At 40.5% G+C, this 20,375-nt stretch overlaps 2 protein-coding genes across 2 annotated transcripts; one reads left to right on the forward strand and one right to left on the reverse strand.

The window, feature by feature from the left end:
• The first annotated feature begins 799 nt into the window (after window positions 1-799).
• On the forward strand, window positions 800-11,111 carry dnajc2 (DnaJ (Hsp40) homolog, subfamily C, member 2). Its single transcript, XM_030046010.1, has 16 exons — window positions 800-1,014; window positions 2,357-2,547; window positions 2,796-2,871; window positions 2,982-3,080; window positions 3,540-3,762; window positions 3,912-3,977; window positions 4,078-4,169; window positions 4,571-4,692; window positions 5,626-5,775; window positions 5,915-6,003; window positions 6,129-6,198; window positions 6,927-7,111; window positions 8,366-8,466; window positions 8,926-9,036; window positions 9,971-10,128; window positions 10,943-11,111. Exons 1-16 carry the CDS (start codon window positions 960-962, stop codon window positions 11,009-11,011), a joined length of 1,857 nt encoding a protein of 618 aa, XP_029901870.1. The 5' UTR covers window positions 800-959; the 3' UTR covers window positions 11,012-11,111.
• Window positions 11,042-19,739, reverse strand: pmpcb (peptidase, mitochondrial processing subunit beta). Its single transcript, XM_030046011.1, has 13 exons — window positions 19,607-19,739; window positions 18,074-18,211; window positions 17,901-17,987; window positions 17,602-17,731; window positions 17,222-17,420; window positions 16,411-16,490; window positions 15,871-15,983; window positions 15,010-15,153; window positions 14,013-14,173; window positions 12,917-13,002; window positions 12,724-12,812; window positions 12,223-12,298; window positions 11,042-11,258 (listed from the first exon to the last, which is right to left on the reverse strand). Exons 1-13 carry the CDS (start codon window positions 19,688-19,690, stop codon window positions 11,194-11,196), a joined length of 1,452 nt encoding a protein of 483 aa, XP_029901871.1. The 5' UTR covers window positions 19,691-19,739; the 3' UTR covers window positions 11,042-11,193.
• Window positions 19,740-20,375: the final 636 nt, after the last annotated feature.

Genomic DNA, 20,375 nt, shown 5'->3' on the forward strand with positions numbered 1-20,375 from the left:
CCTTTATTTGAGTTTTCATTGGAAAATAGTCTGTAAATATACTTCAGTATAAAAATACTTGTCTATAAAAAAAATAAATCATAAGGCACAACAAATAATAAAATGTAGGGAAAAAACCCTCCACGGCCTGCTGACTATTTGGAGTATTTTAAAATGTTTACGTAATTTCATAGTTTTTGCCCAGTTGTGATTTCTGAGTTTTACATTTTTTTCCCCATAGTGGTACAATCAAATTAATTAGATAAGACTGATCTTGAGAAAATGTAAAAATTTGGATTGTTGAGCATGAGTAATATACATGTAAATTATATACAGATCACACATACACTCAATGGCCACTTTATCAGGCCCACCTGCACAATCTAATACAATTCAATACAACTGTTCTTCCATAAGATTTACCTTTTAAGTTTATAATGATCAGTTTGTGTTGACATTGTGGAAAATGTAAATTTAATTCTGTGTTTATTATTGAGGTTGTAGTTTGCAGAGGTCTTGTACTGGACTACATTAGATTGCGAGGTGTTTCTAATTTTTGTCCTCCCCTTCTGTAAACAATGAGGGGGGACAGAATAGTAGAAACAGCTCTCAATAAAATGCAGTCCAGTCCAACAGCAGCACTAACTATGAGCTCAATGCCAAAGAGAAAAGTGAATGAACACCTCTATTACTGTGACAACAAGAAAACCTGAGCATTATAGGCAACAGGAAAGGAAACTTTAAGGCCCAACAATTGGATTGGATAGGGTTATGATTAGGAACTGAAATACAGCGGAACCAAAAAAAAACGAGGACACGGAGCGATTCCGGCGTGACACAGCAGCCGCCTCTCAGCTCGGCTCTGGTGGTGACGAGCGGCCCATGTGGAGTGTCACCGAGCGGGCCACACACCGGCACGTCACGGAGCTTTAACCCAACACCTGTCGCACCTGAATGTTTGTGTAACTTCGGTTTCCAAGATGCTGCTGGAGGCGCTAGAAGAGGACGTGACGGTCGTCTATAAAACCGTCGCCGGTAAGCAGTCGAAGCGGCTAAAGTCTGCTAAGCTAAGCTAGGCTAGGCTAGGCTAAGCAGCGTTATACGTTAGTGTTGGCTCGTTAGCATGCGGCTAAACTGAAAGCAACAAGGCTCCAGGTGCTGTCGCTAACTTTACTGACTGTTTGCTGACTGACTTCACACCTGGCTGTTCATATTGTGTGATTTTATGTGTTTTAGTCCAGCTGTCCGTCTTTGTTAATGTTTTGTTGTACAATGTTGTGTAGCTGCCCCCCGCTGCACGAGCGCACCGGCTGCTGCTGTGATTGCGTCCAGCTGCCGGCACCACACACACACACACACACACACACACACACACACACACACACACACACACACACACACACACACACACACACACACACACAGCGATGTGACTCAGCCTTCACCAAGCTGATATCACACCGACACACACACACACACCTTCATGTCAGCGTCATGTCACTGACACAGTTTCCACAGTGTCCTCCTTTAAAGTCTTACATTAATTTGACAGCCTTTGACAGCCCCCAGGCTTTTATTCTGAAAGGGTTATTTATTATTTTTTTTACATTCTGAACAAAATTCTTAGTTTCTTTTCTTTCTTCCTTCTTTTTCTCAAATTGATAATTTTGTAATTTTTTTTTTCAATTTTTTTTTGGCATTTTTGTGGTAATTTTCTTGTTATAAATTGTAATTAAATTTATATATATGATATTTATAAATATGCAAACATTGAGAGCAGTACAGTTTTCTAGTGATTTTTTTAATTAATTTTTTTAAATTAATTTTTTATATTCTGGTCACTTTTTTAGTGATATTGTGATTATGTCTTACTAATTCTTTACTAATATCACGATAAGGGGATTATGTTTTTTTAAAGGAACATTTTCTGGTCATTGTGATTTTTTTTTTTTTTTTTACAATTTTTTTTGTCATTTTTAATCACTTCCTTTTTGTCTTTCTTTTTCTCAAATTAATAATTTTGTAGTATTTTTATTTAGTTATTTACTTTTTTCCTCAATTTTTTGGCTAATTTTATGGTAATTTTCTTGTATTTTATTTTTTTATTTAACCTTTATTTAACCAGGCAAATCATTAAGAACAAGTTCTTATTTACAAAAATGAAATGTGTGTGTGTGTATAATAGTAATAAATGTGCAAACGTAATGAATACCAGCACATTTTACTTGTGGATTTCTGAGCATCTGTTGCATTGTGCTGTAGTCAGATCTGACATCACCATCATCAGAGCTGCATTTCCTCCTTTAATTACAAATATTTCGGTGTTGTGCTCGAGTGTTTGACCTGCGGCGGGTTTCCTCGCCTGTTTGTCCCTCAGCGTCGGTGCAGGTGCAGGTGGAGCCCGTCGGTCGGTGGTTCGAGGCCTTTTTGAAGAGGAGGAACAGGAACGTGTCGACCTCCTTCCAGGAGCTGGAGGAAGAGGAGGAGCTGTCAGAGGAATCGGAGGATGAAGAGTTTCAGCTGGAGGAGTATCCGATGCTCCGAACCCTCGACCCCAAAGACTGGAAGGTAATGAGACTGAATCTCAGCTGAGAAACATGGGGAGAGAGAGATTTACTCATCTTCATCACTGGTAAAGGTGTGAGCTGCTCCTCACACCTTTAACCCCATCAAACACTACCTAACACGCACAGAAAGGGAAGAAATACCTCCGTCTGGATGTTGTTGTTTTTTTTTAAATATATATTCCTAATTGTACTCTAAACAAAAGTTCAGTGTAGCTGCTTTAATCTTGTTGTGTCGTATCTTTTTGTCAGAATCAAGATCACTACGCTGTGCTCGGGCTTGCCCACCTGAGGTACAAGTCCACACAGAAACAAATCAAAGCCGCCCGTGAGTATGTTTCCTTGTCCGTCTGGCTGCTTTCTCCTGCTGGTTGTTGGGTTTCTCGTCTTTTGGTGTTGAACTCTGTTTTGACGACGCTCTCTGTTGTCTCTGAACAGACAAATCGATAGTGTTGAAGCACCACCCTGACAAAAGGAAAGCTGCAGGAGAGCAGATTGTAGAGGGAGACAATGACTACTTCACCTGTATAACTAAAGGTATGCAATAATAATCATCTTATTTTGTTATTCTAATTACCTGTATAATGTCAAACTACTGGTGTAAAGCTTTTCAAAAACATGACAGACAATAAAAATGAAGTATTGTTAGAAAATGAATAAAACCAATAAAATAAATAACAAAAATGTAAGTAAAATAAAAATTTGGTATTTCTATCAAATATTAGCATAAAATCAGATCGATCAAATTAAAGGCAAACAAAAAATATATGTATTAAGAACAACTCTGTGGATAAGACTGCATTTTTAAAAGCAATTTTAAATGCAAGATACAGTTTTTGGGTCTTCACAAACTCCTTATTTCTACATTTCACTCTCTAAAAAACTGTATTTCTATCTTTGACCTGGAATCTTAAAAATAAATCATTTTTTGAACAGAAGGACGATTAAACAACCTGCAGATTTCAGAGTAAACCTGGTTCCTCTGCCTGTCCTCAGCTATAGAAATCCTGTCGGACCCCGTGAAGAGAAGAGCCTTCGACAGCGTAGACCCCACCTTCGACAACGCCGTGCCTTCAAAGAGCGAGGCCAAGGAGAACTTTTTCGAGGTGTTCAGTCCCGTTTTCGAGCGGAACGCCAGATGGTCTTCCAAAAAGCACGTGCCCAAAATAGGAACGCTGGAATCGTCTTTTGAAGAAGTGGATAATTTTTACTCTTTTTGGTGAGTGGCGGCTCCCGGTGTGATGGACGCCGACAGGGAAAGGTGTCTTCTTGTTTTTGTTGCGGATAGAAAAGCAGAAGTTAGCTGTGTCAGAGGAGAATAAATCACACTTATCACTAACTAGGTATTTTCAACTGTTGTGATTGAAGGTACAACTTTGATTCATGGAGGGAATTCTCATACTTGGACGAAGAGGAGAAGGAAAAGGCTGAATGGTGAGCAACACGTCACCCGCTCAGAGCACTGACATGCAGTTTGCAGCTCCTGTGTCGTATCTGTCGCGTCTGACCGATGTGTTTAATGTCCTGTGTGCAGTCGGGATGAGAGGAGGTGGATTGAAAAGCAGAATCGTGCTTCCAGAGCTCAGAGGAAGAAGGAGGAGATGAACAGAATACGAACACTAGTTGGTACGTCCCGCCAGAACTGACGCTATAAGATTTGTTAAACTTAATCCTAAAGGTTTATTTTTGTCCGGTTCCTTTATTATTGCATGGTAATCTAGTTTAAAGTCTCCATGAAATGAACTGGATGAAAATGATGATGTGGATTTGTTTGCTTTTTGCTTTAAAAAAAAAAACATTGATAGTTAATTTGGCTGAGTAAGAAGTTCAGTTTCCTGATTTGTGCACCGTTCCTGTACGTGCGGACCAGAAAATAATCCCAGAAGACAAGATTGTTTGAAGATCTGAAACGTCTCAGTGTTCTTGAGCAAAATACTGACTCTGTGCCGGCTGCTTTGTAGTGAACCCTGACCCTCTGAGAAATTGCATTTCCCCCTCGATTGATCGGTTGTTTTGCCTCTGTGCAGACACTGCCTACAGCTGTGACCCTAGAATAAAGAAATTCAAAGAGGAGGAGAAGGCCAGGAAGGAGTCCGAGAAGAAAGCCAAAGCCGATGCCAAGAAGAGAGAGCAGGAGGAGAAGGAGCGTGTAAGTGTCTCTCACACTCACGTAGGGGTCTGAAGTTAACAGCCAACAAGGGCCAGGTGTGATTTTAAGTTTGTTCTTGGTGGATAGATCAGCAGACGTCACCTGCCCACAGTCTGCACACAGTCTTTGGCCCGTGTCTGTTCTCAAAAACAGCACAGATTCTCAAACGAGTGTAAGTTAAATTCTCTCGCACTTCATTATGAATCACAGTGCGAGTGAAGAAGTTAAAATCACCTCATTCTCTGCATGAACGTGGCTAATGTGACATTTCATGGTTCCCACAGGTCATGAATTTTCTGGAAAGTCATGTAATGTTGAAAAGGTCCTTCCTGACAGGGAGGGCCCAAGAATTTAACTAAATTCTTTGGGCAAGTAATGGGATATCAGGGAATTGTGTCAGTCTCAGATTAAAAAACATTAGTAACCAGTTATTCTCCCAAACCTAATATTTATTTTCCATTAAATTCTCTGGCAGAATAAAACAGAACAATAAACTTTAATGAGATCTCAGACTGTGAAGTGTTTTTAAAAATGTTGGTCAAGGTGGAAAAAATTTGAAAAAATGAAAATTTTGACATTTTAGTCATGGAAAGTCATGGGTAAGATGGAATTTTATATATTACAAGGAGTGGGGACCCTGTAAAAATGATTCTTTGAAGATTAATTATTTTTATTCATCAGCCCTTAGCGGGTGAACTAAATTTTTTAAGGATTTGTCTTTGACATTGTTCAGGAATTAGTTTGAGATGTCATTAGCCAGCTCTGTCCAAAAGAAAAAATAAACCTAATAGCAACTCCAATGCTGTCTTATTGACACAGTGCATCATGTGGATCTGCAATGCACGTCATTTTTAGTTTCTAGGCTCAATTTGACTTCACTAAATGCTGATGTTGGGTGTTTTCTTTTTGTTGTTGTTTTTGTTTGTTTCACAGGCCCGGCAGGCGGAGCTGGAGGCGGCTCGGTTGGCGAAGGAGAAGGAGGAAGAGGAGGCCAAGCAGGCGGCACAGCAGGCCAAGAAGGAGAAGGAGATCCAGAAGAAGGCCATCAAGAAGGAGAGGCAGAAACTCAGGACTACCTGCAAGGTGTATTTCCACTCGCGCATCCTTTGTTAGGCTAATCAATTTTCATTTTCCGCCCTAAATCGCTGATGAAGGGAGGAAAGAGCCGTGGAGACTGTTAAGACTGTTGTAATACAAGTTTTTTTCTTTCTCCACTCGACAGAACTGGAATTACTTTGCCGACAATGAGGCCGACAGCATAAAAATGATGGAGGAGGTGGAGAAGCTCTGTGATCGGCTGGAGCTTGTGAGGTACAGATTAGTGGAAGATTATCACTTGGTTTTAAAAATGAACTTTAATGCTCACAGATGTGTTTTGACACATTTCCTGTGGATCACAGATACTGGTGGTATTAATTGCCCATGTCTCTCTCCAGCCTGCAGTCACTGAATGAAGTGCTGGCCGCGGGTCACAAGGAGGAGAGCAAGGCAGCCGTGGAGAAACAGGTAAGTAGCGGCCACTGATTGTCACTGGGTGTTGTGAAAAAACATCTTGACGACTTGGTTTCAGCTCGTGTGTGTGTCTGTGTCATTGCACCATGTGGAGTATTTTAACATGAATACATAATTAACACATTAATAATGAGACATCAGTGATTCTGCATGTGTAGTGTCATATCTACAAAATGTATGAACTTGACGTTTCTTCCAAATCTTTTACCAAAGCAAGCTGCCATATCATTTTTCCTCACGCTCCCTCCGCCAGGGAAAATAGTCCCCAGGGAAACGTTTCTGTTTCAGTTCTGTGTTTTATGAAAGGTGACGACTTTGTTCGCCGCAGAAGCAGAACATTATATGGTGGCTGTTTCATCCACAAAATTCAAATTTGAAAATCGTGGTATGTTGATTATATGTTGTGAAATTTTTGGTACCGCTGCATGATTTGTAAAATGTGGGAAAAATGCAGTAAATGGGTCAAAACAGTCAAAATCACTGTGGTTCCTTTCCCTCTTCATAAAAGTGAGTGACATGTTCCTCACAACAGGAAGGAGGAAAGGTTGTGTTAATGCTTGTACTGTTAATGTTTGTCATTTTTACAGTAATCATACCGAGCTGTCATAATTAATGTGACAGTGATATTTAAAATTACCGCGCACAGCACGTTTACAGGAGTGAGTGTAGGTCCATGTGATGTGTACAAGCGTGTGTGTGTGTGTGTGTGTTGTGTTGCTCAGGTGCAGGAGGTGAACGCCCAGCTGCAGAGGGAGCGCGAGGCGGAGGTGCAGGCCCGGCAGGCGGCCCGCAGCGCCGAGCAGGCCAGCGGGGGAGGAGGAGGAGGCGGAGGGAAGGGCTGGAACGAAGACGACCTCCAGCTGCTGATCAAAGCGGTCAACCTGTTTCCTGCGGGAACCAACGCCAGGTAGCGCCGCGTCTGGGGGCGTCCGGGGTGAAGATGCACTTCACAGCAGGGACACTGCAAGGGCTGAACGATGTGATTTAAAAAACAAAACAAAACAAACAAACAAAAAAAACATACTGCAGTTACTTTTACCGTTGTTGTGATATGGATTCATATTAGTAGGAATGATGATTTTTGCATTATAATTCCCTGAAAAGGTATTAAAATGATGTTTTGTTTTGTTTTTTCTGGAATTTGTACCAAACACACTTTCTCTCTCACACATTTTATAGGCCTTGGTGTCTCTGTAGAACCATAATACATTATTAAATTGATAACAATGTTTTGTCACACATTTTACCTTTATCAAAAATTTGCAGCTCCTGTGATTGATTGAGGTATTGCACTGGATTTTAAATATATAATTTTAAGAATTATAAATATATATTTCTGGCCTTTTTTTTTTTTTAAATAAAAAAAAAATCTGGTTATTTTTATGCACATTTTTATTTTTTAAATCAATTAATACAATTAAACAAAAACAACAAATTATTTTTTGTAATAGCATTTTTTAAAATTCAAAGCCAGGTTTGTGTTGGTGTCTCTAATACTGTAAATTTAGACACTGCAGTTTTCAAATTTACTCCAATTGAATATCAGCCCTGAATATTGGTTATTGGGATCCTGGATTACAAATAATCTGTAAAAACCCTGAAAAATCAATACCGGTCGATCCTCAGCTGTAACCCAATGTGGTAGGGCTGCACAGTACTGATAAATTACTTTGCTTGTGTGATTTATTGTAATATACATGGACAGACTTGTTAGGATTAGATATTCCTCTACTGTGTTTTATTGTATGCCAGAAAAGTTTTTTGGGGGGGAAATTACTGGATTGCTTTACAGCTTTAGACCTGAAGATGGCGCTGTTGTTCTAACAGAGATGGAAAAAGGGCCATCACTAACAGGCTTTATTAGCGGTTTTAAAAAGAGATGCTCGTGTGTGCAATCTGTTCAGTTTGAACAAAATGAGATATTACGTCTGAAAAGTTTCCAGGTTCAGAGATAGGAAGAAAAGAAAGAGGGACCACTCGTCAGATTTATTATTACAGTTGATGAGTGTGGGATTAATGAGAAGAATCAGAAACTACCTGTTGCACAACAAACTAAAATATATTCCACTGATGTGTTTAATACCTGCATGTAAATGTGTTATCAAAACTGAAACTTTTTTTAAACGGGTGGTTTTTAAATAGCTGTTTCCTTTTTTTCCAGATGGGAAGTTATTGCCAACTACATGAACTTGCACTCCACCAGCGGCATCAAGCGGACAGCTAAAGACGTCATCAACAAAGCCAAGAACCTGCAGCGGCTGGGTGAGAACAAACACGAGAAAAACAAGATTAACAGTCAAAGCGGTAATGCAGTTAATCATGTCGATGCTGTTTTTTCATTGATTGACTGCACGCGCTTCTTCAAACAACAATCAAAAACAGTTTACCTCTTGCAGCCGTGGATTCAATGAGCCGCATTTGATTCATGTGTGATGATGTTCGCCCCCATAGCAGACATTTCACTGGAGTCAGCATTTTTTCAAACTGGACGTCACTGTATAAAATGACCTATAGTGACCTCTAGGATAATCACAGCTTCATGAAACTTAAGAACCACAAAGTAGAGGAATTAAAAAAATAAATCATAATATTGAAGTATGGAATCGCAATGTAAGCATATTGTCCCAGCCCTACTAAACATGTTTCACAACACAAAATGTGTTGACTGGTCACCATGCACATCTGTCTGTCATGTTGAAAAGCAGCTGTGTGTCTCCTCAGATCCTCTACAGAAAGACGAGATCAACAGAAAAGCCTTTGAGAAGTTCAAGAGGGAACACTCGGCCGTGCCGCCCACCGTCGACAACGCAGTGCCGTCAGAGAGATTCGACAGTGAGTGTGATACTGTGTGTGTGTGTGTGTGTGTGTGTGTGTGTGTGTGAGACTGTAAGAAAGTGAATTAGGACATTGTTGAAAAGGCACATGCATGATCAGCGCACCTTCCCTGGATAAATAAATAAGAATAAAACAAAGACACACTGATAAATCAAGTCTAAGCCAAGAGAAGTCTGTGTTAAAGGTTTTGTGTCTAAAGCTGTTCTCTCTCACGGTTCCCACTACACATGGAATATCATGGAATTGTGTTACCTGAATTTGAAAAAAAAAATCTGTTATGTTCACTTCCCTGCAGAATAATAAACTCCTGAATGTGAAGTGTGCTTAAAACTTTGGTGGTGGAAATTGCACATTTTAGTCCTGGAATAGCGGGGTAATTCCACATTTGACAGAGTTGGGAACCCTGAGGATATTTCACAGACCAGGTTTACAAAGTTAGCCGGTTAACTGTGAATAACTTTGAATCTGTAAAACAAAGGTTGGATGTTAGATTTAAGATTTATGATCTAGTCATCCATCATGATGGCTGCTTAGAACAGATAAAATTTCCAAAGATCTTAAGTTATACTTTTTACAGTTATCTGGCCAACTTGCTAATCGTGCTTCGTGGAATATCCTTCCTATCTTTTTTATGATTTTTGTTATGGTTTTGCCGCTAGAAAGGAATAAGAAAATAGTGCAAGTAAATTATCATGGGGGAACAAACAGGTGTGATCTCTGTTCATTGTCAAGAAGCTATTTTTTTGCAGTTCCACAATCTAATATAATTTTATCATTTGACAGATTAAATTGTGTTTTTTCTCCCTGCTGTGATACTGAGGCGCAGCACCGACACGCTTTGTTCATTAGCCAACATCAGATCTATGAGCCAATCAGAATCAACAAAGATGTGTAATGACGTCACCATGAACCACTCTGTCTCCTCCGCCAGGCTCCGCTGATTCCTCCGCGGCTCCCTGGACCACGGAGGAACAGAAACTTCTGGAACAAGCGCTGAAGACGTATCCCGTCAGCACGCCTGAGCGGTGGGAGAAGATCGCCGCTGCCGTCCCCGGCCGAAGCAAGAAAGATTGTATGAAGAGGTACAAGGTAAGCTGGCGTGCCGAGCGTGTCTGCGGCTTTTAAGATTTGTTTATTTCCAGTGAAAGGGAATTAAAGACCCCATGAAATGGCATCTTACTTGAGTTTTGTGTGTTTCTTGTTGTAACTGGATGTGTGGGCGTGACAAATAGCACCTTTAAGGGACTAAGAAAGGAACTATTGTTGCATATTTACAAGCTGGCAGCATGTGAACGCCCCCTTGAAGTTGGAATTGCAAGTGGAAAATTTGAAATTATCTATTCACCCGTTTCCAAGCCATGACGTTAAAAAAATAAAAAGGATGTAGCATGACAGGATGAAACAGCTCTTGGATAGTTGTGTGTGTGTGTGAGGGGGGTAGGACTTCGAAAAGATCTGAAGGCTTTATCGACTGAAATTTATTTACATCCATTAGTGCAGCATGAAATGACCTCACATGACTGATAGTTCCTGTAAAACAGAGCAACTTGAAGAGTGACATCATCCTGCACTAGTGGGAGGAAATTAAAATTTCAGCCAATAAAATCTTGACAAATCTTTAATCATCCTCCCTGATCCACTTTATCCCTTCAAAATAAAACCTTGTTTCTGTCCCAGACTTACTGGGTCACAGTTTAAGTTTAGCCGGTTCTGTTTTAGCTGCACCATTTAAGTTATTTTAATGGGGACTTTAAATCAGTGTGTATAAAAATATTGAAATGGAAGGCTTTTTTTTTTTTTTTTACTGCATTTTAAATTCAGATATGAATGTAAAGTCAAACATAATTAAGGAAACAAGTTATTTCCACCGTTGTAACTGTTTTTTTCTTGCCTCTTTTAACAGGAACTGGTGGAGATGGTCAAAGCCAAGAAAGCTGCCCAGGAGCAAGTGGCAGCGAAGAGTAAAAAATGACAAGAGCCACAAAAAAAGATAGTCTCTGTGTTATTTTAACATTATTGTGTTGGTCTTTATTTTATAATAAAAATTAAAGGAGGAAAAAAAACACACCACAGACAGACTAATACTCTGTTTTTATATACTGTACAGTTGGCTGCAGCAGCCGGTTAGCTAGTTTATCCCGGGAGCGTTGAGGATCAGGTTCTCATCCAGAACATCCCACTGCGGATCCGGTTGTAGTCTGGCAGCTGCTCAATCGGCCCTGAGGCGAGGGGGAAAGCAAACGGCATTTAACACTGATGGCTTGATGATGTGCTGCTTTCAGATCAACCAGTGAGCACTTACTTTTAAATTAGTGCAATTGAGACAGAGCGCAACATATAATGCTCTGAAAACAGATTTGTTCCTCTCCCTTGACTTTGTTTTGTGTGAACGTCTCTGGATTCAGTGTGTGTGTGTGTGTGTGTTTGATTGAAACTGCAGGAGTGGATGGCGAAATGATTGTACATTGCACTCATGGAGCAATACACAATCATTGGGACACAATTTTACTTTAAAAATACATATAATCTTGTTTTTTGCTGTTCACGCCTGCACACGTCAGGAGTGGGAATCACCAGAGGCCCAACGATATAATAGCACTGCAATTTTAAACACTTTGCAATATGCTGAGTATGACATGTTTTGCGATTTATTACCTTTTTTCAAACAAATTATGTCTGGGAGGGAAAACTTTGTCAACATTGCTCTCATCTAACATAGTTTTCATTCTGCTCATCTCACTTCAGTCATTTTTATTACAGCAAAATGGGGCAGACTAACCACTGTCATAAACATTGCATTGATAAAATATTGCGTTACTGTGCTGTATCTTTTTTTTCCCCCCATCACTAGAACGCTCAGCATCTCCTTCTGAATCTGACGGTTATTTTGGATGTGACGATCATCTGAATCCAAGGAGGAACCTTCACACAACACAAAGTCAATGCACTGAACTTTTCTCTGCTAGTGTGTGTGTGTACACTCTTAAATAATGAGACTGCTACCATGTGTACATGTTCATAAATAATCATAAATAACTGAGGACTGCAGGTGCTCATGGGTACGAGGCAGTACAGTCCCACACTCACAGAGCAGGATATTTACTGTAGGCTCATTTGTCTATTAAACAGAAATCCTGCCCTAAATGTTCATGGAAACGACAAAGCAAGCAGGTGCAGACATACCAACAGCTGCGATGGCAGGAGCTTTGTCGTAAATATATTTGGTGCACACGTCCTTGATGGTCGTGGCATCGATGGCCTGTGGAGCGAGCAAAAGAGAACATTTGGATTTTTTTTTTTTTTGTTTTAAGACACTTATTTTACACCACAATTTGCCCAGACTCTGCATCTATTTATGTTTATTTTCAAGGTTCCCAGGGGCTATGAAGGTTTGTGGATTATAGAAAAGTAAAAGTTTGAATTTTCTATTTTTAAAAACTATAATATAGCACCAGATGTCCTGACTTCTCCATCTTAGGATCAACACTTGTTGCCTTAAATTTAAAGCTGACATTTTTCATGTCTTACAACAAAACAAACCAATTTTCAGCCCTTGATTTTCACCTTTAAAAAAGCCCTTGGATTTTATGTCCCAGCTGGTATGTGTGTGACCTGATGTTGTTCCTGAAGTGCAAAATACGAGTTTTGAAAAAGAAAAAAAAAGCGTAAACTCCAGTGACTCACGTCGATCCTGGCCTCCAGCTCGTGCAGAGGGATCCTGCGGCTGTAGCACAGCATCTGTCGGCCGATGTCCTCGCAGATGGGCGTGGATCCTGATGAAACACAGAAGAATTGACACCAGGAACAACATGACGTCACGTTATTCTGCTCATCCTTTCAGCCTCAGGTGTCACCACCGCCTCTGCCACCTTCTTACCGTCCAGGTGCAGCAGCATGTTGGTCTTCAGCAGGTTCTTGGCTCGTGCCACTTCGCTCTCCGTCACACTCGTACAGAGGGACATCCTGCGGAAAATGACAACAGTCAACATGGGAATAAACAATCAGTGGGTCCTTAAATATTTTAAGTAAACAAATACACGTCATGCAGACACCCCACTGGGCCAATCAGCACCAAAATAAATCATCCAAACTGGACGAGTGACGCAGCACTGAAGGCTTTTGACGCTTAAGCATATTTTATTTGAACATCAGAACACTACGGAGGCCTCCCAGGGTCATGGCGGGATTTTTTGCGTTCCTTTGCAATATGTTTTGGGTTTTCATAATAAATTTTGCGTCATCCCGCAATACCTTCCTACTTCTGTTCCTTCTGAGCCGTTTGTCTATTTCTGCTCAGCTGCTCCCAGCGCAACGGTACGGTGCCCCAGTTTGGATCAGCTCAGATTGCAGTAATTTTACTTTGAACTGGGTGTTGATTCTGCTGATATTGTGCTGCTGTTCAATTGGGCCTTGTTATGTGATTAATGGAAGTTGAAAGTTAAGGCTTTCTCAGATCAAGAGACCTTTGTGCTGGGAGCAGCCGAGCGGAAACAGACATACGGCTCAGAGGGAAACCAAAACTTGTTGCGAAAGAACGAAAAAAAAAAAAAACTCGCCCTGACCCTTTGGAGGCTCTGCAGAACACAATGTAAAGTTTCAGCAAAGCAATACAATCCCTCGAGGTCTTTGCACTGCATGTGTACTCATCTACTTTGCTGTATTTCCCAATGAAATCACAAAAATCTGATGGCATTTTTTTTTTGGTCCAAGTTATTCCGTGCACCCACTGATAAGCTGATAAATGGCCACTAAAAGGAGGTTTTCCACAAATTTAAAATATAGGGATTTTGAATTTTGAACAGCATATGAGAAATTAAAGTGTCATTTTTCATTTCATTGCACTTTTCTAAAACCCACTTGATCACGTTGAGGTCGAGTTGGGACTCTGACCTCTGCAGAGATATTCACACTGCATCTTCACACTCACACAGCAGGCTGACCTGTCCCCCCTCGTGTGCAGCAGCTGAACTCACCACTCCATCTGAGTGAAGTGCATCATGTCTCTGACGGTGCCGGGCTCACACACCATGTAGAGCCCCCACAGGCCCGTGTCCGTGTAGCACGTGTTGAACGACTGGAAGCTGTGGCACAGGTTGCCCTGACAGGCCATCTGAGCCAGCTTACTGGACAGATTCTGGGGGGAGAGGAAACAGAGGGTCACCAGGGTGTGGGTATGTGTGTGTGTGTGTGTGTGTGTGTGTGAAACGTCATCAGAGCCTGCAGACGTCTGCCTGTATCTGCTAAGAATTATACACTAAAGAGGAGAGGCTCTTGAGTTGTAAAGTTGATTATGTTTCAGGGCTACAACTGATGATTATTTTCAGTATCAATTAATATGTCAATTATTTTCTCAATTATGTGATTAGTTCTTTGGTTCAGAAAATGATGAAAAATGTTGATCACAGTTTTCCACAGCCTAAGGCGACATCCTCAAATGTCTCGTTATGTCCCAACCAATCAAGTCCACAACCCAGAGATATTTAGTTTACTGTCATAGCGGACCAAACAAACCAGAAAATATCCACATTTGCGAAGCTGCAATCACAGAATTTGTCATTTTTCTTCTTAAAAATGACTCAAAACATTTAACTTTATAACTGTTCCCATTAATCATTAATTTAATAACTGGAAACTAATCGTTGCAGTTCTCCTGAAAAATAATGACCAAGTCTCAGACCCAAAAAACACCTCAAAGTATTAATTTTATGAAGATATGAAACAGAAAAGGAAGACAATCTTAGCATCTGAGTGATCACAGTGAAACTGCAATCAGTAAATGATTTATTGATTACTGAAATAATAATTGATTCATGTTCTGTTGATGAGCTTACTGACTAACTGTTTTAAGTTCAGGTTTATTTATGGCTCCATATCATAATTACAGCCTCTGGGTGTTGAAGTTCAAATGTTTCTGTCAGTTTTGTCTCCCTGCTGCAGCCTGAATGCAGGTGGTTCAGTTTTTACACTTACGACACCTCCACCGAAGGAGCGGTCCCAGTTCCCGATCAGAGTGTTGGCCACCATGAGGGGGATGGTGTCGGGGTGTGACCAGCCCACCGCCTCCACTGCGATGGCGATGTGAGCCAGCGGCATCTTGTCGTCACGCACCCGGATCTACGATGGAGCGATTCAACAATACAGCGATTCAGCAATACAGCACTGTTACCAGGCAGCGTGTCTGTTTAAAGGAATACTCCCACATTTTGAGCAAAATCCACATGATCCACTGTGTAAATAAGACAGCTTCGGAGTTGCTGTAAGGTTTATTTTGACACTTTGATGGAGCTAGGCTAATGACTCCTACAGACTTCAAGTCTTTATGCTAAGCTAACAAGAAAAGCTACCCATTGGAACAGAACCATACATTTTATTGTTTGTTATCTGTGTTTACAACATCTATTGCACGTCTGTCCGTCCTGGGGAGGGATCCCTCCTCTGTTGCTCCCCTGAGGTTTCTTCCTATTTTTCTCCCTGTTAAAGGGGTTTTTTTAGGGAGTTGTTCCTCATCCGATGTGAGGGTCTAAGGACAGAGGATGTTGTATTTTTCTGTAAAGCCCTTTGAGACAAATTTGTATTTGTGATTCTGGGCTATACAAATAAATAAAATTGAATTGAATTGAAATTGAACCACTGGATGCAGAGAGGTGACAGTGGTATCAAGCAGTTTGTCTCAGTCCGGGTGAGTCAGGAAGAGGGAATTTTGCCTAAAACGATGGAGTATTCGTTTAATTTTACAGTTTTCCCATTAATTTTTCTACTTCTGAACGTTCTCTGTAAAATTCACTGCGAGCTGTGATGCTGTGTGCTTCTGTACTTGTGCCAGTGCCTTACCTCACTTCCTGTGAAGCTGCAGAGCGGCAGTGCCGGGGCCTCGCCCTTGTATCTGGTGGGAAGCTTCCCGAAGTGATACTTGGCCAAATCAATGAGCTCATCGTGTGAAACGCCTGATCCAAAAAAAACATCACACAATGTCTTGAAGTGACTGAAAGTGACTGCGACGTTTCTTTTTGCTATGAAACTGTAGTTTTGGAGTTGGTGTACTTTCACAGACAATCACCAGTAGTGGCTGCATCAGTTAATCTCAATGATGACATTGATTTGAATTTAATAATTTTAAAATGACACTAATCACTGAGACAAAAGAAGGGGCGACTGAAAGATTACCTGTCTTCTTACAATTTCCAATAAAACAGTAAAAAATGTCTTAATGTAAGAGGTAAAGACACATTCCTGCACAGAGGATTCAGGTTAAAGTGGAAGTTCACGGTTTTATGTGTTCATGTCTTTTTTTTTTTTTTTTTTTTTTTTTTTTTTTTAGAAGAAGAAATGCAACTTATTAAGTAAGCAAGCAAACAAACAAACAGCTCTCACCTCCAGCAGCAGCAAGAACTATCCTGGGCCCTTTGTAGTGCGTGGTGATGTACTCCACGAGGTCTGCTCTGTTGATGGTCCTGCATCACAAAAAACACACACAAGACAACAACTTTTATCACGGGAAAAGTGTGAGGAGGTCGGAAAACGCTCCGTTATAGCGGGACGACACAGGTTCTTCCATTAAACAGACTGAAATCAGCTGATGTTCGGTTCATGAAACTTGTGATGATGAAGTGACGTGTTTTACCATCACAGTTTGGCTGGAATCAACAGAAGAAGAAGAGCGAGGTAGTTACTGTTCCTCTGCTAGTATTTAACTGCAGTATTAGCAGAAGTAGTGCAGTAAAAATCTACTGCAGTAAAAGTAAAAGGAGGAGAGAACACGCTGCAAACTACATGCTCTTAAAGGGGCATTACGCCCAACATTTTTTGCCAGTTGAGTCTAAATGGTCCTTGCTGCAGTTTTTCATGGTGCAGCTTTTATTGTGAAATTTGGAATTGACAAAAAGTAGAACCAACAAAGTAGAAGCAGGTTGCTCTTCTTATCTTTGATGACCGAGCTTTTATCGTGAAAGGTTCCACAGTCTGTCACTGATCATCTGTTCTCTGTGATGGATCTGATTTAAAATGTAGTGAAGGACAAAACTCGAGCAGAAATGGACTTAAGTAAAAGTAAAATTACTGACAAATGGCCAAATGGTGTGAATATAACACTAACTAGTAAGGTGGAACGTTTCAATACAATGAAATCAAAACAAAACAAAAAACAACTAAACAAACAAACAAGAGCGCCCCTTGCTGTTCGTACTTGATGTTCTCGGTGGGGCCGAGGATGGTGCGGCCCAGCGCCGTGGCCTGGTAGGCGGTGGCGTGCAGGTAATCGAACACCACCTCCTGCAGGTTGGTCTCCACCTCCTGCATCTCCCTCAGGATGACGCCTCGCTCTCTCTCGATCTCCGCCTCGCCCAGCGTGCTGTTCTGGATGATGTCTGCCAGGATCTCCACAGCTTCAGCGCAGAAAACCACAGACAGACGTTCAAAGTAAATTCTCTACTTGTTTTAATTATGGACCTTATTTTCCTCACTGTGCTGCTATTTCCTGTGATTTTTATCTCGTTTTACTGTAAAGTGTCTCTGAGTACTAAGAAAAAAGCTAGGCAGTTTTTTTTTTTATATATACTTTAATACCTCGTGGAAGGTCCTTGGAGAAAGCCTTGGCGTAATACACCGTCTGCTCCCGGGACGTGTACGCGTTCAGGTGGGCTCCCATGTTCTCGATCTCCAGCTCCAGGTCCAGCTGGGAGCGTTTTCTGGTTCCCTTTGACACACACACACATACACACACACAAACACGTGAGTAAGCTTGGTACCTACAGATTCCTGTGGTTGTCAGTATCTTTACTTTAAATCGATACAATAATGAAAAATAGAAAATATAATGGTGATGTTTTAGTGAATTAAGTTCTCCCCAGCTGTCACCGTCTCACCTTAAACGCCATATGCTCCAGGAAATGTGCCGTGCCGTTGTTCCTCTCATTCTCGTAGCGGCTGCCAGCGTCGATCCAGAGGCCGACCTGCAGGCCAGAGAAAGAGATGTTAGATTTTCTCAGGATGGCACCGAGTCACTGGCTGGTCGGTGCGGCCGCGGCCTCAGGCTCACCGTGCAGGTGGAGAGGCCGGAGTCCTCGGAGGCGACGCGCAGGCCGTTCTCCAGCGCCGTCACTTTGGTCTCAGGGACGTTGAGGATCACCTGGCCGGCGGCTCGAGTCGCCAGGTGGCGGTGCAGAGCAGCTGAGGGCTGAGGGAGCAAGACACGTGTTAGTTTAACAGCCTGTCAGTTTTATTCACACTTCTGTCCTCTCTTTGTGTTCCTGTGTTTAATATATTCCATAAGAAAACAACAAAACCATAAAATAAACAAAACAATAATTAATTTGATGAAATTAAATAAAATTCTGCAAAAAAATAAGTAACTGATGATGCTTTAAGATGACTCCAGTGATGTCACCACTAACCCATCAGCTGTTAATGATAGTTTTTTTTCTTTTAAATCATTTTTATCATAAACAAACAACTGAATTATTCCAATGCTGTGCTGTAAGACAATTATGAAAACATACTATTTTGTAACAATGCTTAAATTGACTGCAATGTAATAAAACCAAGAGTAAGTAAATTGAAATAAAAGAAAATTCTGCAATAAAATAAGTCACTGCCGATGATGCTTCAAGATTCCAGTTATGTCACCACTAATCATCAGCTATTAATGATCATCATTTAAGTACAAAGACTACCCCCAATTTCATTGCTTCTTTATTTCAATTTAAAGAATATATAAAGACTGGCAACCTTATAAACACTAAAAAAAAAAAAAAAAAAAGTGACAAAATAGTCAGTCTGCACCTGCACTTTTTAAAGATGAATAACTGATGTGTTGTTTTCTTGTTCTCTTATGTTTTTATATTAATGGAATCTATTTTTTCCCCAAAGACATTTTTTAACAGAAATATTTGTTTTTAATTCACACTCGTTTCTTCGTACATTATGTTGAGCTCACGTCTGAAATGTTTGTATATTTCAATGTATTTTCAATAACAGTTTTTACCGAATACAAAACAACTGAATTATTCCAGCACTGTTCTGTAAGAAAATTATGACAAAATGTTCTGTTGCAAAAATGCATAAACTGAATGACAGACAAAACAAAAATTGAAAAACAATAAAATCCTCTGATAAGTCACGATGACTCTTCAAAATTAGGCCAATGACGTCAACACTAACAATCAGCTGCTACCGAGTCAATTAAGCTTTTATTCTCCTTTAATTTTTTTTATCGTAAACAAAGAAGTGAATTATTCCAATGCCGTGCTGCGACAAAACGATATTTAAATAACATTTTATAACAATAACTGGTGTTTATGCTGTTTTTAATGGACTAAAGCTCCGCTGACAACAACAGTATCGCCATTACAAAGTCCTGCCGAGACTCTTAATGCTCCTCTCAGTGTTTATGTTTGTTTGTTAACACTAACAGTAAACAGTAAACAGGTTGTTTATCCTCAGGTTACCGTGGGGAGTCACCTGGGCGCACGCGGCCGGACAGGCTACGCAGCCGCCATGTTTCCGGCTAAGAGCGGATTTTAATGTTTTATCGTCCCGGGACAAACATCTCGTGCCTCCGCGAAGCTCTTACCCTCCTGACGGGGTCCGTCCTCCACACCTGCCGGCTGAGCGCACACCTGCCGGCCCACGACAGCCGCTGCCAGGACGCCGCCATGATGTTTACTTGTCGCAATGCGCATGTGCGGATGCTGTCATGACGCTGATTTTTTCTTTTGGTTTTCTAAATCTTTATTTCAACTCGTGAGCAAGGACACTAACAACACTGCGTACAGAGAAATGAAGCATTAAGACAATAAAATGTGAAGAAATACGAGAGAGAGAAATACAGCGAAAATAAAACAAACAAAAAAAGAAAAGAGAGAAATAAAACCAAAAAATATATTTTATTTTTTAGGTTTTTATTTTATTTTATAAGATTTTGTAGGATTAATTTCTGTTTTTTAATACAAATTTCTAAGGCAAAAATTTTGCTGTTTCTATTTCTTTTTTTTTCTTTTTTATTTCTTCCCCAATTTCTTATAATTTAATTCCTCTCTTGAGAATTTAAGCAACTGCAGCTGACTCAGTTTCCCCTCAGCGATCAATAAAGATGTTAATAATCAACACATTTACAAAACACTGAAAATAACAGGGATTCTGTTCAGATGTGAGGGTGTAATGGTGTCAGTGCAAAAACATGGCACGAAAGGGAAAAAAAAATGGGGAAAATGCCAACTATAGTTTATTTGTCGAATGTCCTAGATTGACGTTTAAATATTTGATATTTTTTCTTTTCCCTAACATTTTTTTTTAAAGTCCCCATGAAATGACCTCACATGACTTCTACTCCGCCTAAAACA

This window comes from Myripristis murdjan, chromosome 23 (assembly GCF_902150065.1).
Source record: "Myripristis murdjan chromosome 23, fMyrMur1.1, whole genome shotgun sequence".
Classification (NCBI taxonomy): domain Eukaryota; kingdom Metazoa; phylum Chordata; class Actinopteri; order Holocentriformes; family Holocentridae; genus Myripristis; species Myripristis murdjan.

Excerpts from the sequence above, each read along its gene's own strand:
- pmpcb (XM_030046011.1), bottom strand. The coding sequence starts at position 19,690 with ATGGCGGCGTCCTGGCAGCGGCTGTCGTGGGCCGGCAGGTGTGCGCTC. Across the intron at positions 18,212-19,606 it reads GGACGGACCCCGTCAGGAGG|CCCTCAGCTGCTCTGCACCG; the intron begins GTAAGAGCTTCG and ends TTGCTCCCTCAG. Across the intron at positions 14,174-15,009 it reads GCTCCTTCGGTGGAGGTGTC|AATCTGTCCAGTAAGCTGGC; the intron begins GTAAGTGTAAAA and ends CTCTCCCCCCAG.
- dnajc2 (XM_030046010.1), top strand. The coding sequence starts at position 960 with ATGCTGCTGGAGGCGCTAGAAGAGGACGTGACGGTCGTCTATAAAACC. Across the intron at positions 4,693-5,625 it reads AGCAGGAGGAGAAGGAGCGT|GCCCGGCAGGCGGAGCTGGA; the intron begins GTAAGTGTCTCT and ends TTTGTTTCACAG. Across the intron at positions 10,129-10,942 it reads ATTGTATGAAGAGGTACAAG|GAACTGGTGGAGATGGTCAA; the intron begins GTAAGCTGGCGT and ends CTCTTTTAACAG.